This window comes from Podarcis liolepis, assembly GCF_965112155.1.
Source record: "Podarcis liolepis genome assembly, chromosome: 10".
In the NCBI taxonomy this organism is placed as follows: domain Eukaryota; kingdom Metazoa; phylum Chordata; class Lepidosauria; order Squamata; family Lacertidae; genus Podarcis; species Podarcis liolepis.
In genome coordinates this window covers 63,474,920-63,493,171 of record NC_139562.1, presented here as the reverse complement: position 1 = coordinate 63,493,171, position 18,252 = coordinate 63,474,920, and the positions used below count along the sequence as shown (strand labels likewise).

General features: G+C 43.9%; 2 protein-coding genes and 1 long non-coding RNA gene across 3 annotated transcripts in view; 2 read left to right on the top strand and 1 right to left on the bottom strand.

The window, feature by feature from the left end:
- Positions 1 to 8,485, top strand: part of MAPK11 (mitogen-activated protein kinase 11) — a 49,672-nt gene extending 41,187 nt beyond the window's left edge. Inside the window, exons 10-12 of the mRNA XM_083463745.1 lie at positions 1,347 to 1,425; positions 3,342 to 3,515; positions 7,589 to 8,485. Coding sequence (XP_083319871.1) covers positions 1,347 to 1,425; positions 3,342 to 3,515; positions 7,589 to 7,662 — 327 coding nt within the window. The 3' untranslated portion in view covers positions 7,663 to 8,485. The remainder of the gene's footprint in view (positions 1 to 1,346; positions 1,426 to 3,341; positions 3,516 to 7,588) is intronic.
- On the bottom strand, positions 8,062 to 14,575 carry LOC310687999. The gene is made up of 2 exons (XR_014516726.1): positions 14,386 to 14,575; positions 8,062 to 9,989 (listed from the first exon to the last, which is right to left on the bottom strand). It is a non-coding gene; the product is annotated as an uncharacterized lncRNA (long non-coding RNA).
- The window catches only part of MAPK12 (mitogen-activated protein kinase 12), a 46,943-nt gene continuing 41,850 nt past the window's right edge, over positions 13,160 to 18,252 (top strand). The window contains exon 1 of the mRNA XM_083463646.1: positions 13,160 to 13,455. Coding sequence (XP_083319772.1) covers positions 13,340 to 13,455 — 116 coding nt within the window. The 5' untranslated portion in view covers positions 13,160 to 13,339. The remainder of the gene's footprint in view (positions 13,456 to 18,252) is intronic.

Genomic DNA, 18,252 nt, shown 5'->3' with positions numbered 1-18,252 from the left:
GGTGGGCAGAGGCTGGGACCGAGCAACGGGAGCTCACCCCGTCGCCAGGATTCGAACCGCAAGCCCTAGGCTCTGCGGTTTAGACCACAGTGCCACCCACGTCAAACACTTGCTGTGTAGTAAATCCCAAAGTCCTATTAAAAGGCAAACTCTCTTTTCAAATGCACCTAACGAATGTAGTTATTTGCTTTTAATGAAAGCAGCTTCAGGAGGCTGTAATTTTCATCTCATGAGAGTGGCATGGGTGTGGTAATGTCTGACCTGAATGATTTTTCATATGAAAAACGGAAGTGAGCAGGAAAACATGGAATAGACAATAATGAATATAATTGGTCCAAAAATACAGTTTAGGTTTCAAAGTGTGTATGAGCAAGAATGTCACTTCTGCCCTTTTTATTGCTGTGACAGTACATTTTGACATTTCTGATGCCTGTTAAAGCGATGATGACTGCGTGATTCATACGGTTGCCACTGGGAATAGAGGATATGACACCTCTTTGCTGATCGCTGCTTTTCTAGTTCACCTTATAGACCTGTGGAGATTCTGCAATCATGTATTTAACAAGGTGGTTTTTTTATATTCCTTGAGGGTCACTCAGGGCAGTCCCTCAGGTACACTGCTGAGTCCAGACTTCACTCAAAATACCTGCCGTGTCCACCTGCTGTCTTATAGAGAGCATTAGGACTATCCCTTTATATTTGTGCATTTACATTAGTTTGTGGGCTCAGGTGTGTTTAGCTTTGGAATCCACCCAGGCCAGAACACAGACAGTTAGAACTTCAGAATATATGTGAGAACGCAAACATATATGTAATTAAGGTAACATTCAAAACAAGTAGTCATTATAGGCAGAGTTCTAATTTCCTAACTCACTAGCTTAAGTTTCATAACAGGGGTCTGATACTTTGACATATACTTTCATTATCTCTCTCATCTTATTCCCCTCCCCACACACACCCAGATACACTATCATTTATCAGCAACACTACTAGTTACCCCCTAATATCAACCATCCTTCCACTTAATTCTTCTGTCACAGGGTTAGACCAGGGCTTCAATAGCATCTGATTTACACCCATGTTTAGCAGAGGTGAGATGGATGAAGAGAGCTAACCAAAAAAAGTGGTTTGCCTCTCATCTTTGAGTTGCAATTTTATTAACTCTCTATCTTACAGATTGATATCTATAAACCTTGCAAATATTCAGGGATGGCTGCTTGTGTTGAAATGCCATTATTTTTTATGCCTAGGCACCAAAGGAGTTGTGTGTATTGATTCCCCAAGGGTGAATATATATATTTTTTACCAAAAACCTAAATACATGCATCCACCTTCCTTTATTGCAGGCCAGAAAGTACATAGAATCTCTACCGCACATGCCTCAACAGGATCTGAAAGCAGTATTTCGTGGAGCCAACCCATTAGGTATGAACTTGGAGGTTTTAGTATTTACTATTCTTGTTTTGCACAGGTACAGTCCGCTCAGGTAGAAAATGTATGGTGTTGTCAATTTTTCAAACGTCTTCAGTCTCGTATAAGGGTGGAAAACCTCAACCCAAGAGGCTATCTCTTAACTAGCCATCGTGTCTCTTCTAAGCTGTGCTCTGCCCTGCATCCTTCTTGAGAGCCTTTGCCTGGCTAGAATGTGAATGTGATAATACCTTTTGCTTACCAGAATGGTAACTCCTGAGTTTTGCATGGCTGAAATGTAGCCTGCTGTACAAAGGTAATACATGCCTCCATTGTTCTGGCCCCTTTTGCCTCTGCGCTTACCTGCCTCTGGAAGGTTCTCCATGAAGGATCCTTGGACCGTATCCCTAGTCTAATACAGTGGACACTCGGGTTGTGAATGTGATCCATGCGGGATGCACATTCTCAACCCACAGCGTTCGCACCCGAAGTCTGTGCACGGGCGGGTTGCGATTCAGCGCGTCTGCGCATGTGCGACTGCCGAAACCCGGAACCCATTCCAGTACTTCTGGGTTTCGGCAGTCCGCAACCCGAAAAAACTCAACCTGAAGCAGATGCAACATGAGGTATGACTACTAGGACTAGCAACAGAAGTACACCACAAGGCACTGAATAATTCTTTTTTAAAAAATGAATTTTTCCATCCAATGCCTGCCTTTTTAACACAACATAACAGCCTTTCTGTGGTTGTCCGGAAGCTTAACTGCATGTAACTACCTAAAAATGCATTTTCAGGAACTGTAAGTTAGCTTGTAAGCAACTACTATGTAGCTCCTGGTTATCTCACTCTATCCTTCTGCTTGTTACCAGAATGGCAGTATATATATATATATATAATCAGTCTATAGTTCATTATTTGGTGTTATTTATTTGCCTGAAGGCCTTGTGGAGTGGATTGGGTTAGCAAATCTTTCCCCCCTCCTCCTTCCCTAGCCCCTCTCTTTTTCAACATACACCAGGACAAAAGCCCTGGATGGTGAATGTGTGTGCACTTACTATAGTAGTAAGTTGTGCTATATATCCCACCCCCTCCTTGAGGATCTCCACCCTCTTGCCCAACACCCTTCCTTGCCTTTACAGCACTTTCACAGATCAGCAGTTGCGAAGGGAGCAGAATTGATCGTGCGGGACATAAATGCAGCCTTGGTTTGGGGATCAGATTGTGTATTGCATAAGCTGTCGGTCTGACTTCCTGCTTTTCAGCCGAAACGTTGCCCAAGGTTACTCATGGATCTCTTAATTCAAAGTCTAAGGTCTCCCTGTTTACCCTTAGCACATAGCAATCTGGTTCAAGGCTCTCTCAAACCCTGTAGCATTCAGAATTGCTAAGCTAATGGCAACCAGATGGCACAAGCCACCTGAGATTACGGCAGCAAATAAGGTGCTTGCCACTAGACAGCACTTAATATTGGCTGTGATCATGCTAGTTATTAATTAGTAATTAATAAGCTGTGAGCGTGCTGGTAATTAAATGATGTTTTATACGTTTTGTATGTAGAAACTTAACTCAGCTAAGCATCAATTATCTAGCATGCCTGTGTAAATATAGCGTTATTTTCTTTCTTTAAAATATACACAAACAGGGATCTGTTATTTTCTTTTCATCATGGTTCATCTGCAATTTCACGCTTGACTGTTTGCATTTTGTGCCTGGGAACTGGTTCCCAGATACAAAATGCTTTGTGCAAAGTGGTACCAAATAAACATGTTTATAATGCTATATTTTCCTTTGGTTAATTTATTTTTTAAATAAATATTTTGCAACCTTGAGATTAGGTTGTGGAAGGCATGCAGCATTTTACTCAAGATATTTCAGTTTTCCTGATGATGGTGGTAAAGTGAATTTTGGATTTTATTTTCTTTAATCCTAGCTGTAGATCTTCTTGAGAAAATGCTTATACTGGATAGCGATAAAAGAATAACAGCATCAGAAGCACTTGCACATCCTTACTTTGTACAATACCACGATCCTGATGATGAACCTGAGGCAGAACTGTATGATGAATCAATAGAGAATAAAGAACGGATTATAGATGAATGGAAAGGTAAAGAAGTCTGTCATTCTGCAGTTGACATGCAGAGCAACCCCCACCCCAAATTCTAGAAGAGCAAAGAAAATTGGGTTTTTTAGACAGTTTTTACAGAACTCTTTGATTCCATTTTTAGGACTGCATGAGGAAATGAAATCTCTGCCTGGTTTTGCTCAGTTATCAGTGACTTGAGGGGATTTCTAATTTTTTGTTTATTTTGGTTAGGCTTTATTTTGAAATCTAAAGAAGGAAAAGCCATTTGTTCAGAACTTGCAAACATTCGATAGGAACTGGCCCCGGCATGTACATTGTGAACTATGGGACCTGTAGCTTCTTGCTAGAATTACTTCAGATGTTTGCTTTAACCTCAGCCGCTGGATGTTAACAGCATCTTAAAATATATAGTCTCATTTCTGCTCAAGGCTGAAGTGACAAAGAATATCCCTTGCTAGCAAAACATGTTGCCTGTGACATTATTTAAACAGAGTAAGGCTATCACTGGCACCTTGAAGTTTTAAATAATGCCACGGGCAACATTTTTTTTTGCTAGCAAGGGATATTGTTTCAGGTTTAAGAAGTGAATGAAGACGGGCACCTGAAAATTACATAAACACACAACTCGCTTTGTGCAAAATATCCTATGGCTTGGATCCTATGCTAACAGCATTCAGAAGCCTCTCTGAAGGGTTGAAAGAACCCTTGGCGAGTCGGAAAATGGAGGGCAGGATTTATTGTCTGAAATTTGACAGGAGCCCTAATATAACATTTAAGATCACAGAAGGTTCCTGTTCCACCTTTGTTCCTTTCTTATGAGCCTTCCACACCCTATCTCCAGAGAGCATTTTCAGGGGATGCAGTAAAATTTCTTTCCATGAACTTCCCCCTTACGTTCAGGTTCTAGCCTGTGTTCTTTTATTCTGTGGCGTGCTCAACACATAGGGCATCACCTTCATCTCCCCCAGTGTTTCCCAAACTTGGGTCTCCAGCTGCTTTTGGACTACAATTCCCATCATCCTTGACCACTGGTCTTTCCAGCTAGGGATGATGGGAATTGTAGTCCAAAAACTGATGACTCAAGTTTGGGAAACACTGATACACACACATTCCAATTTGATTTTTCTTCTTTTGACTGCTGAGTCAAGAGACAATTCCACCTGCACTCTAGTTAGGTGCAGGGATCTGAACGTTGACTTGCTGCTTGTTACCGGTGCATTCAGACACTTTCTTCTTACTTGGTGGAGTTTAAACACTTGCACCCTTTCATTTAGCAGCCTGAACTTACGTATGTTTATTTGGAAGTGAGTCCCACTGAGTTCAGTACTTCTTGCTCCCAAGTAAGTGTGCATAACAAATCTCTCAATGTGATGGGACGATGAGCTGCTTGTGCGTAAAATCCAAGTCCCTCAGAGTTTGGTCAAGTTTGCAAACCTCTGTCTGTAACGGAGCCCCTTAAACATGGCTCCGTCAGTCGCTGGCAGATTCCGACAGTGGTTGCTTTCGGAATCGCTTCCAACATAAAAGCTCCTTAACGGAAACACATCTTCTGGACTCTCTGCGTGACAGTTTCCGGCGAGGAGTGGGTGTCCCTACAGGAGGTCCTGAAACCTCCCCACTGTTTTCGCTGGAAGTGTCTCTGAGCCATCCCTCCAGCTCACTTTCCCTCAGCTCACCTCCTCTCCCCCTACTAGTTCCCTCTTCAGCTGCTGAGTCTCTCCCAACCTGTGTGAGCCCTTTCACCTCCCTTCCTTCCGATGGCAGTTCCCTGACACTCAATGTACCCTGTGGCCCAATTAAAACAATTTTAAGTCAAAGCACACATGTGTGCTATGGAAATACTTTAGCTGAGAGAGTTTTGTGGCGTATTTTCCACAACTTGTTGGTGATGGTGGTCCTTATCCACCAATCTGGGATAAGATAGCCTGCCCAGTTGTATAGCTGGGGAGTCCACCTTCTGCTAGACCAGACTTCCCCAACCTCAGCCCTCCAGATGTTTGGAGACTACAATTCCCATCATCCCTGACCACTGGTCCTTCTAGCTAGGCATCATGGGAGTTGTAGGCCAAAAAACATCTGGAGGGCCGAAGTTGAGGAAGCCTATGCTAGACTTTACAAAATAACCTCATAACAAATTACCATTCACTGGGTGGGGGTGGGGGTGGGAATGTGTATTCACACCGTGAGAAAGTAGTTCTTTGTTACACACTAATTCCCCCCCACACACACACACACACTGCCTATCAACATTTATTTCTGTAAAATGCAGTAACCTCCCTTTCTTTAAATAATAGACAACCCTTGGTTTAAAGAGGCAGAGGACACAGTTGTATATTTTCCCCCTACCACTTGAAATGTTGAGGGAAGCTGGTTTTATTATTATTCGCATGCACTTCACCCAATGACGGGTATTATATAAGGAATGTTTCAGTGAAATGCCTTCTAGCAAAACTCACAAAGAAAAGCAGAAGTGAAATCCTTACATACACTGGGCTTTCGATTTTAGAAAGATACGTTGTTTTCCCAGAGATTGTTGCTGTGATGTGGCCAACCATCATTAATCATAACACTTTTTGATTCTATCTCTCGAGTTTCAATTTTTAAAATGTCTGTTTTATTTTCATAAAAGCTTTCGCTTCATGTTTTAGAGGTTTTGTACTGTATTTTGTACTGTATTGTACCCGCGGGGATGCGGGTGGTGCTGTGGGTTAAACCACAGAGCTTAGGACTTGCTGATCAGAAGGTCGGTGGTTCGAATCACCGCAACGGGGTGAGCTCCCGTTGCTCGGTCCCAACTCCTGCCCACCTAGCAGTTAAAAGCACATCAAAGTGCAAGTAGATAAATAGGTACCACTCCGGTGGGAAGGTAAACGTCGTTTCCGTGCTCTGCTCTGGTTCACGTGACCCAGAAGCTGTACGCCGGCTCCCTCGGCCAATAAAGTGAGATGAGCGCCGCAACCCCAGAGTCGGCCACGACTGGACCTAATGGTCAGGGGTCCCTTTACCTTTACCTTTACTGTATTCCACCATAAACCATCTTAAAGTTGTAGAAGCAATGTTTTGAAATTTAAAGTGTTTCAAACTATGTTAGCATTAGTTCTCATCAGCATCCAGATGCTAAGATTTCCCCCTAGAGCTGCCTTATCTGGCTCTTTCAGAAGAACTGGGTGGGCTTTTAATTTAATTTGTTAGTAATGTCACTAACATAAGATCTACTGATCTTAACACCTAAGTGGGTGAGGGGGAAAGGAGATGGTTGCTCAGTTTTGTGGGGTGGGGCTACATTATTCAGGACATTAAACACTATTGCAAGTACCTTGATTTTGACCCAGAAACCAGTTGTTGTTCTCTTAATACTACATCTCCATCACCTCCACCATGTCTGAGTGTGAGAGAGACCATTTTTCTATGCTCGGCTGTTCTGTTTTAATTTAAGCAGTGTCAGTCTGTGTGCAAGCAGAACGTTAAAGTTTTGCATCCATGAGATCATTCAAACCAAATAGCCAGAGAGGTAGGTACTTTCATTCAAATTTAAGGAAAGTTTCTGCAGTTGATATGTCCGTGTCAATGTGGGGAAATTGTGTTATTTTGTATCCTGGGCAAACTAGTCAGATGACACTGTGTGTTCCTGATACGGACTGTGCAATCCAATTTTTTTATTTTAAAAAGCGAGACTTCACTTCATTAGGAGTTAGGATCCTTACACAGAAAGGGAAATGTATTTAAACGGTCATTGGCAAGACATGCAGAAATCTGTCTACCGGATCTGATTGTTTCTCCTGCAGAGTTGGGCCATTCAACCTCAGTGCTAGAGAAAAATGTGTTTTTAGGGATTTTATAGCCATGGTTTGTTACAGTACAGTAGTCAGCACAGCCTATCCTTCAGTATATAGTTGTTGGCACAGCAAATCTGAGGTTCAGGTTCTTGGTATATTAAACTTATGTGTCTGTGTGTGTGTTGAGAAAACGAACAACCACAGACATTTCCTTGAATATGTGTGTTCCTTCTGCCTTCAATGCCCTGATGCATATCTAAATTACTAATATTTCATATTCACATTGGGTTTTTTTCCTCTCTCTCTCTCTCATTCAAGAACTTACATATGAAGAAGTGATCAGCTTCAAACCACCCGATTTAAAGATGGATAGCCTTGAAATTGAACAATAAATCCAGAACCTTATCTTTTTTTGCCATGCTGTACTATGAAGACTATTAAACGGATTGCATTGCAATTTAATTTCATATACCACAAGCGTAGATTTTACTATCCAAAGATCTTGGAAGAGCTATGGGAAAGCAGATAAATAGCGCTGCAGGAAAATGTATCCGGGGTGTGTTTTGCCTTGTACCACGAATGTAATAATTACAGAACATTAAGAACCGCTTCATTATGACAAATGATGCACTGAGGGTTTGTTTTTTTACAAAAAAACCTGTGTCTTCTCTGCATGTCTCATTCTATTGGTTGTGATGCCAAAAACGGTGATTTTAATATTATTTTGAGGTTGTACAGTTAAAGCATGAATGTATGTTGAAACAAAAATAGAAGCCCATACAAGCAATTTATTATTTTTAAGAGTTACCTTAATTCTATGTTGTGTTATGTTTATTACTTTTTAATTTATAGATAGTGCCTTTAGGAGAAGGGGCCACTGTAGTAAGTTAGTCATAATAGATACCTGTAGTGGTTTTCATGACCATGCTAAGAGTTTCTGGAGTGATTGACCGACAGTTGGAAGTCAGTGAGTCAGATCATTGTTTTGTCATTAGAGTTTGCTGTCATTTTTCCTATAGTTGTAGAAAACTGCAGAGCACAGTTTTACTAGTGATCTAGCCCTAAAATGGTCCACTGTGTCAAGTTCTAATGAGTGGAATTTATCGCACACATTTGAGTTCTTTGAAGATCTAGCTCCCCACTAGAGCACTTTCTCTGTAATTTTGGAGTGCCTGTTCCTCCCCTCCCCTGTCAATAAACTGTTTTGAAAACAAATCATGTTTCCTGTGCTTTAAAAATGTTTATGGTGTCAATTAATTTTAATCTGGGTAAAAATGTATGTGCTGTGCATGAGCTGAAACTAGAATGCCTTTGGATTAAAAATAAAATAAAATCTGCAGCATACTATAGAAGGTATAAAGAAGTGGGTGGACAACTCTGGCCCTCAAATGGTAATGTATATGTCATTATGACCATTAAATACATCTAGTTCAGATCTGAGACTGGTAGGTCTCTGCTTGCCTCTAAAAGGCAGACTCATAAATGGGACACTTCTTCTTTCATACTCTCACTTAGGAGCTTCCTCTGGAAAAGCAGCCTTGGAGTTTGAGAGTCTTTGTATGTTTGCGCGCGCGCACACACACACACACACACACATATCTGAGGCTCCGGTCTGCTATGTAAGCCAGCCTAACTAGTAAGAGTAGTTTCTGAGGCCCTGTTCTCTGGCCCTCCAGCCAAGAGCCATCTTGCTGGCAGGTATCAGGGATGGGGCTTTCTCAGTGGTGGCCCCTTCCCTAGGGAGATAGATACACTTGGTCTCATTGCTGGAAGGTTCCAAAATTGGGCAGCAGCGTCTTGAGCATCTCTTGGGATAAACTAATAGATATATACCATAATGACGCAGTAGCTACTAGGAACAGGGAACCATATGGAAACTGTTTTTGTAAAGAAGTTCTCCACACAAGTGAGCCAGTTTGAACCATCCTGTGCAAGAGCCACCTGAATATTGTTGGTATAATATGGGAGTGGTGAACCTGTGGTCTTCCAGATGTTGTTGGATTCCAACTTCCATCATTTCAAGTCAGCATAGCTAAGTCAGGATGATGATGATAAATTTATTATTTATACCCCACACATCTGGCTGGGTTTCCCCAGCCACTCTAGGTGGCTTCCAACAAAATATTAAAATACAATAGTCTGTTAAACATTAAACACTTCCCTAAACAGCACTGCCTTCAGATGTCTTCTGATGGAAGTTGAGAGTCCAGTATTTGGAAGGCTCAAGTTCACCATCCCTGGAATACTGGAAGCCGGCTAATACAGAAAAAAACTATTTCCACACCAATATGTAGTGGCAGTTCGACCTTCTAGGTACTTGCCGTTTTGAACGTCCTCAGAAAGGGAGTGAATGGCTGCTAAAATTGTATATTAAAATCTTAACATGGAGAATTTGGCAAGGTTGAATATTTCAGAATCTCTCAGTGTACCATCTTTGATCCTGGGGTTACCCTCATACACAACAGTTTTGTGGCACCTAAAAGACTTAACAGGTGTACTGTGGTGTAAGCTTTTGTAGACCAGAGCCCATCACCAGAAGTATGGTGTGCCTGCCTCGGCAGATCTGTTCACACTAGCATAGAGCAGGGAAATGTAAACAGTTGGTCACACACTCAAGGGTATGAAAAGGGCCTCTAAGGTCCATCTCATCTACCCTCCCTGCCAAAGCAGGAAATCCCACTGCTACAATTTCTGTCAAAAGCCAGCTGGAAGCAAAGAGCTGCAAAAACGGGAAGTCATTTAAAAAAAAAATTGTTTGGCTTCTTCAAGAGTCCAAGCAATGAATATTGGCAGTCTTCCCAAATACAGAAGGGAACTGTCTCACATGTTGATTATGCAACCATTTTGTATTTTGTGCTCCCAGCAACTGTTGGTTATTTGTGTCTAATGTTCCAGCAAATGTGCAGGTTATAGAATATATTCTTGTTCCAAAACTACACTACTGTGCCCAAATAAATACAGACCACCAGCTGGAATATACTCCTACGCACGGGATTGATTTTGTATTTCTGTTATCGTTCCTTCTCACCTTGTTAACCTGATTTATCCTACAGTAACGCAGCTTTTAAAAAATCTGTTTGATCCTGCTGGCAAGGATAGTTCATAACAAGCCAGTTATTTTCCAATGTGCTATTATTAAGTCATTAGAAACCAAGGTCCAATTCCATTGAAATGGTTTCCTTCCGCTGTGTGCTGTTTGCTACCATGCAGAGAGACAATCATGGTACCAAAGCTCATTTCCTATGATGCTTCCACTTCAAAAACTGTTCTGGCCTATAAGCCCAGAGGTGTGACAGAAAACAAGGCATGCTTGTCATGTTTTTCATGACTGGCTCTCTGCCCAAAGCATAATGTCGAAAGAGACGGTCTCAGTCAACCCTAAAAACAGGTACTCTCCTGGGACCATTTGGAAACAACGCCAAATACTGGGTCACCACAGCCACTCTTTAGTTCAGCCTGTGGCAAATCTCCCTTTGGTGAGTTGATTGTGATGGCCACAATTTTTACCTCCCACTTACAGGCAAGGTTAAGGTGGATTAACCATGATATGCAAAACAGAGTGATATTGCTAGCAGTGAATGAGTCACACAGTTCTGCGAAGGAAGTAACAGGTCTGCCACAAATCCTGCAGTTACAAGTAAACCAGCTGCAGACTCCAATGACAAACACATATAAGGAAAAATGTGGGGAATGCACCCTTTCCCATTTTTTAGCTGCCCTGCTTATGAAAGAGATGAAAGGGTAGCAATTGAATTAATTTTGCAAGTCGCAGCAGCTACTTACATTCATGGTTCTTGATGCTTATAGAAAAATAGTGCGGTGTAATTTATTCAACTGTTCCAGAATTGGCAAACTGCAAATAATTTGACTTATGTGCCCTAATTAAATTTATTCGTATTCAAGGTCCCACAAGTTTCTTTCTTGTTCCTAATCCACTATTTTCACTCAGGAACTTCATTGTTTGTTGACATAGATGGGGATGGAAAATCAGGCACATGAAAAGATACCATGGATAAAATATATCTGGAGAAGAATTGCCAGATTCACTAATGGGATGTGTGTGTGTGTGTGTGTGTGTGTGTGTGTGTGTGTGTGTGCTGTGCATTAATGAAAAATAACAGTATAAAGACAAGTAAGGTACAGTGGTACCTCGGGTTAAGAACTTAATTCGTTCCGGAGGTATGTTCTTAACCTGAAACTGTTCTTAACCTGAAGCACCACTTTAGCTAATGGGGCCTCCTGCTGCTGCCGCGCCGCCATAGCACGATTTCTGTTCTCATCCTGAAGCAAAGTTCTTAACCCGAGGTACTGCTTCTGGGTTAGCCGAATCTGTAACCTGAAGCGTATGTAACCTGAAGCGTATGTAACCTGAGGAACCACTGTACACTGCTACTGGATTTGGAAGTTTGTGACTGAGTAGAGCTTCCAAGTCCAGGCCTACATTATGTGTGTATACCAGATGTTGCTTTCATGCCTTGACTGAGCACTGTGGAAGAGGCTCTTAAAACTACAAGATGTGTATTTAGTTTGAATCACCAGGGACAGTTCAATTACAAAATCCACTTTCTAGCCAACCATCTCAAAGGTGACACCTGACAATCAAAAGTGCAACCCTCACTCACAAACAACAACGTGGAAACCATAGTGCTTATTTAGGAGGAGATAAAAAACGATTTCTCTTTCCCACCATTTCCCCCCATTTTTGCCCTACGGGATTCTTCATGTACCTAAATGGAAGGAAGAAATTCTCTCCAAAGAGGAAAGGAGAAGTAAAGTGATGGACTATGTGGAATCGGCAAAGTTAACAGCCAAAATAAGAGAACTTAATGGTGATAGCTTTGTGGAAAAATGAAAGCCTTATTCGGATTACTGAAAGAAATACTATAGTATGAATTCACGATCAGGATTTGAACTATGAGCAACAGAAGGAATTAGAGGTTATTGTTGTTATGGTGTAAGACCTTGAAGAAAACATTAGGAGGGGCCAGGTAAGTCCTGCACTACATAATTGATCACATGATATGTGATTGATTTGAATGACTATGCCCATCAACTTTAGGAGGGCAGCCCCCTCAAATATTTTATGGGGGGCAAAGACCCCCTCAGCCCCTAGGAGTTGGCTCCTATGGTAGAAGAGATAGAAGAAACGGGCTGGGAAGTCGACAAAACAAAAGAGACATTTATGTGTTGGAGTGTATATGCAGGGTCAAATTGAGGTTTGATGAGGCCCTAAGCTACTAAAGGTAATGGGGCCCTTTATATGTCCAGCTGTCCTTTGTCAACAACAAATTGTCGCTGTTTTTTCATAGCTGTCAACATTTTCCCCTTTTTAAGGGAAATTCCCTTATTCTGAATAGGATTCCTCGCAAGAAAAGGGAAAAGTTGACAGCTATATGTTTTTTGTGTTGAATATATGCTATATGGTAATTTATGGATCTAAGCCATTTGCACATAACAAAATATGTATCAAAGTAATTGTTGAACTGAAATACAATTAAGAAGAAGTAGATTATATTTTGGAAATGTACATCCAGTTGTTTTTTTCCTTTAAATTTTTTTGGGGGCCCCCAAGAGAGTGGGACACTGAGCTATAGTTTGTTTAGCTTATACCTAAATCCGGCACTGTGAAACTTTTGAAATGTAATAAAATATAACCTCCGGTGCGGGCGGGGGGGGGGAGAGATTTCTTTCCCAGCTAGCCAGCGACGTTGTCAATCGACCTCTCCAAAATAAAAAATGGGAAAGGGAAGGGCCTGGAGGAAGAGGGCGCATGTTGCGAGACCTTCATCCATCCATCCATCCACGCTGCCTGCAGCGCGGTCCCCTCCCACCAAAGGGGGTGAATGGTGGAAAAGAAAGGGGGAGAGAAGGAGCGAGAGCCGCCCTCCTCCACAGAGGCTGGGAAAGAGAAAGAGAAACGCACGCCCAGGCGGAGAGACAGAGAGACAAAAGGCGGACGGGCGCGCGCAAAGGCGAGGCGCGCCCCCTCCGCGCGCGGTTCCGCCTCCCGCCGCGGTTGCTGCTCTCTTTCGCCGGGAGCTGGCGGCGCGGGGGAGGCGGGAAGCTGCCATGTCCTCCCCCAAGAAAGGCTTCTACCGGCAGGAGATCACCAAGACCGCGTGGGAGGTGAGGGAGCGCTACCGGGAGCTGCAGGCGGTGGGATCCGGAGCCTACGGCGCCGTCTGGTGAGTCTGGAGCGGGGCGAGGGGAGGAAGGAGGACCCCGGGGTGCAGGGCGAGGAGGAGCAGCAGGCGAAGCAGCCCCGGAGGAAAGCGGGGCGAGGGGGTGGGGAGAGACTCTATCCAAGTTCCCCAGCGATCCCGGACACGCCGGAGGGGGAACAATGGGCGACTCGCAACTTCTCTGCTTCCCCGCAGACTCTGGAAAAAAGGGGGCTGGGGAGGTTTGCGCACTGCTGGTGCTGCTTGCGCGCCCCACACACAGCCTTCCCGTCTGCGCTCTCAGCTGCGCCTCGCCAATTCGCCGCGCGCCGGGTTCGGCGGAGGCGAGCGGGCGCCGAATTCGAACCCAGAGCTCCGTACTTCTTCTGCTCGCCCGTCTGAAGGACACTCTGCCCGAGGTTAAGGGCTGGGAAGGTGCAGGGGTCTGTGGTCGGATAAGCTTGTTTGGGGGGGAAATGCACATCTATACTGCCCTCCAGTATTTCACAAATGAAAATAGGGACGTCCTATTTAATCATAATCATAATATGCTTATTTATACCCTGTCCATCTGACTGGGCTGCCCCGGCCACTCTGGGCAGCTTCCAACACATTAATAATAATAATAATAATAATAAACACATATAAAAACATAATCCTAGGGGGCCGAGGTCCCTTCGCCGCCCTCTCCCCCTAAAATATTTGAGGGGGGTGAGTGAAAGGGCATTGCCATTCAAATGGTCTGCATGTGCCGTGTCATGTGATTGATGACACCCCAATAATAATAATAATAATAATAATAATTTTATTTGCCACCCATCTGACAGAGTGCCCCAGCCACTCTGGGCAGCTCTCAACGAAAAATAGTAAAAGCACAATACTAAAATACACACTAAAAACTTCCCTGAACAGGGCTGCCTTCAGATGTCTTTGAAAAACGACCAAGCTGTTTACCTGTTTGACATCTACTGAGAGGGCGTTCCCCAGGGTGGGCGCAACTACCGAAAAACCCCTCTTGCCTGGTTCCCTGCACATCTTGAAGCCCACATCTATGCAACGTGGAAATGTGCGTGGAGAAATGTTTCTTCTCCGCCTTCTTTTTTTCACTTTTATTGCCTTGCTTCCTGTGGTGTTAGAAACTTCCTGTTGGGGGGGGGGGGTGATAGGAAGCAAAATTTTACTCTTGGCAAATGGGTTCCCAGACATTGATATGGGTGCCTTCACAGGATTCTTTCATTTAAAGGGCTGCATGACAGAATTTGTGGACTTTCTGCCCCATTTGAGGCCAGTTCTCTGCTTCTTCTACAGATGTTAAAATGCCAATAACCTCAGACGGACAGGGAAGGAGGCTGGTATTTTTTTGCCTGCAACAGGCTGTGCGAGGGCAGATCTCCCTACTAGTGCAAAGAAACTGAACCTCCAGCATCAGTTGTGTTTCTGACACAGGAAGGTGTTAAGAGTAAAATAGAGGAGGCTGACGGCTGACAGCTGTCAGATACAGAAGGATGCTCACAGGGAAGAACTGTTTGACACAGATAAGCTCCCTTTTGTTGAGTGCTATTCAAGCGTCTGGTCTTTGCAGCTCCTTCTGTTCCTCATATTCCGCTGAGAACGGCTGTCAGGCTTGGCCATCCCTACATAAACAGTGGTGAAGTAATCTGCGGTGAGGTAGAGGGTATTTAACATGTAAGACAGGCGTTTTTTCTCTCTCCTGTTGTTAGAATCCTTGTGCGGACTTGCCCCAAAATGTGGAATAGCGTTGGAATGAAGGAATCTCAACTGAAGCATCCATGGCAGATGGCCATCCAATCTCTGCTTAAAAATTCTCCAAGTAAGGAGAGTCCACAACCTCCTGAGGGAAACGCTTCCACTGCCGAACAGCTCTTCCTGTCAGAAAGTTCTCCCAGAAATAACATAAATACCTTAAATAATGCAGATTTAAGCCACCCCCAAAATGTCAGGAGCCCAGGAAAGTGCCATATTTCTGAGTCAGGCCCACCCAACTCAGTACTGTCTGCAGATTTGGAGATGGGAGCGTTTTCTTCACCCCCATTGGTCTGAGGTCCAGTGATGAAGGCCTTCTGGTGGTTCCCTTGCTGTGAGAAGCCAAGTTACAGGGAACCAGGCAGAGGGCCTTCTCGGTAGTGGCGCCCGTCCTGTGGAACGCCCTCCCACCAGATGTCAAAGAAAAAAACAACTACCAGACTTTAAGAAGAAATCTGAAGGCAGCCCTGTTTAGGAAAGCTTTTAATGTTTAATATATTATTGCATTTTAATATTCTGTTGAAAGCCACCCAGAGTGGCTGGGGAAGCCCAGCCAGATGGGCGGGGTATAAATAAATTATTATTATTATTATTATTATTATTATTATTATTATTATTATTATTCCAGCCTAACTGAAAAAAACAGGGATTGAACCTGGGACTCTCTGCATGGGCTCCGCCTCTGAGCTGCAACCCTTCCTTTATGTGGTTTATATGGCAATCCCCACAAACCCCATAGCAATTGCATGGGGGTTCAGGAGAATTACGCCAGTTGCATGTGAATGCTGCACCTCCTTTGGGCCTTGGGCACTGTATTGCCAATGCTCACACTCTTCCTTTTCACTCTGCTCTCGCCATTTCCATTTTGTGGTGAGGAGGAAGAATGAGAGAAACTAGTGGAGCCAAGACTATTTTCAGTCTGCCAGGTATATCCACTTGGGCAGGCATAGACAAACTCGGCCCTCCAGAAGTTTTGGGACTACAACTCCCATCATCCCTAGCTCACAGGACCAGTGGTCAGGGGTGATGGGAATTGTAGTACCAAAATATCTGGAGGGCCGAGTTTGCCTAAGCCTGCACTTGGGGGTGGGGCAAGGAATAGGAACAGAGAAACTAACGGTAAGGAACAGAATACCTCTGGTTGTGTTTCGAGGTCTGTTTGATGACGGTGCTTGGCACTCGCAGGATCACTTTTGAAGGACACTCGAGAGCAGCTGAGTCAGTTTTACGGAAGCATTAAAATTAATAATAATAATAATAAATTATTTATATCCCGCCCTCCCCAGCTGAAGCCGGGCTCAGAGCGGCTAAAAACAATAAGACTATAAGCATCTATTTATGCATATTATTATTATTCTGGGATATCTCACTCTGTAGAGAAGGAGGCGTTTATATTCTCAGGGTCTTTGGTTCAAGCCGCAAGTTGGGAAAAAGATTCTGGCATTGCAGGGGGTTGGACTAGATGACCCTTCCAATTCCTCAATTTGATGATCTATGATTTGTTGTTGTTGTTGTTGTTGTTGTTGTTGTTGTTGTTGCAGATAACATTCCCAGAGACAAATCTGTCATCAGGGTCCTAAATAACAATGGGGTTTTCTGTTGCAGTGTAATATTTTTACATTGATGTATTTGCAGGACGGTTTTGGTTACTGGTTCTGTCTCTAAGTCAGAAGCTCCCAAGTTTAGCCCCTGGCACCAGTTGGTAGGACGGCCACCAACCACTATATATTGGGTTTAATGCACCAAAGGTCTGACTCCGTAAAAGACAACTTCCTGTGTTCAAAACAGGCATCTGAATTCGTCCTTTAAATAAATGTTCATTTAAGCCAGGGGTCCCCAAACTAAGGCCCGCAGGCCGGATAAGGCCCAAGGGACTCGTTTATCCGGCCAGCGGCAACCGCCGCTGCCCGCTGCTGCCGCAATGCACTTCCGGGTCAGAGGAGCACCGGAAATAGCTAGTGCGCATGTGCATGGGTTATTTCCGGTGCACATCCGGGTTGGAGGAGGCCCGTGCACATGTGCACAAGCTATTTTCGGTGCTCCTCCGACCCGGAAGTGCGCTAGAAATAGCGTGTTTGCACGCATATGGGCACGCGCTCCCCCACCTCCAGCCCGCTGCGTGATCAGCGCTGGAGACAGCGGCCCAAGGCGCGGTAAGTTTGCTGACCCCTGAGTTAAGCTTTACCTGTCTTTAATATTTACTACAGTGGTACCTCAGGTTAAGAACTTAATTCGTTCTGGAGGTCCGTTCTTAACCTGAAACTGTTCTTAACCTGAGGTACCACTTTAGCTAATGGGGCCTCCCGCTGCTGCCACACCCCCAGAGCATGATTTCTGTTCTCATCCTGAAGCAAAGTGCTTAACCCGAGTACTATTTCTGGGTTAGCAGAGTCTGTAACCTGAAGCGTCTGTAACCCGAGGTAGCACTGTATTATGGTTCCTTAGCCATGTGTCTTAGTTCCTTTCCATATGTTGACATTTTCTAGGAGTGCCCCTGGGTCAATTTTTCACATACCGGGTGTTAACGTTGTTCGCTATTTTTATGTCTATTTTGCGTCGCACCTTAATTTACAAGCTGGGGTGACCTTCAGTGACAATGTTGTCTCCTGCCTACCACCACAGCTGTTTTTCTCATCTCCTGGCCCCGCAACACAGCAGTCCTGAGGTGGGAAATGTGGTTCTTAGAGGGATATAAACTTACATCTAGCCTCATGTGTTTTATCATCTGAAACATCATAATAAAACTGCCATAGTGATTTAAGCTGTTCCTGCCTTATCCTCACAACTGTAATTCAAGTGCGATTTAGCCTGGTGCAAGAGTGAAGAACCCAAGGACCTGCAGACGTTGTTGGACTACAACTCCCATCATCCCTGACCATTGGCTATGTTTGCTAGAGCTGATGGGAGTTGGAATCCAACAACAGCTGGATGGCCACATGTTCCCCAACCTTGTCTACATAGTCTTGGACTCACTGTGACTGGGGGCAGGGAGATCAAACTGCTGTGCCTTTCTGGGTAGAACACATAGCAATGGAATTCATCCTTTGTGTGCAGCAG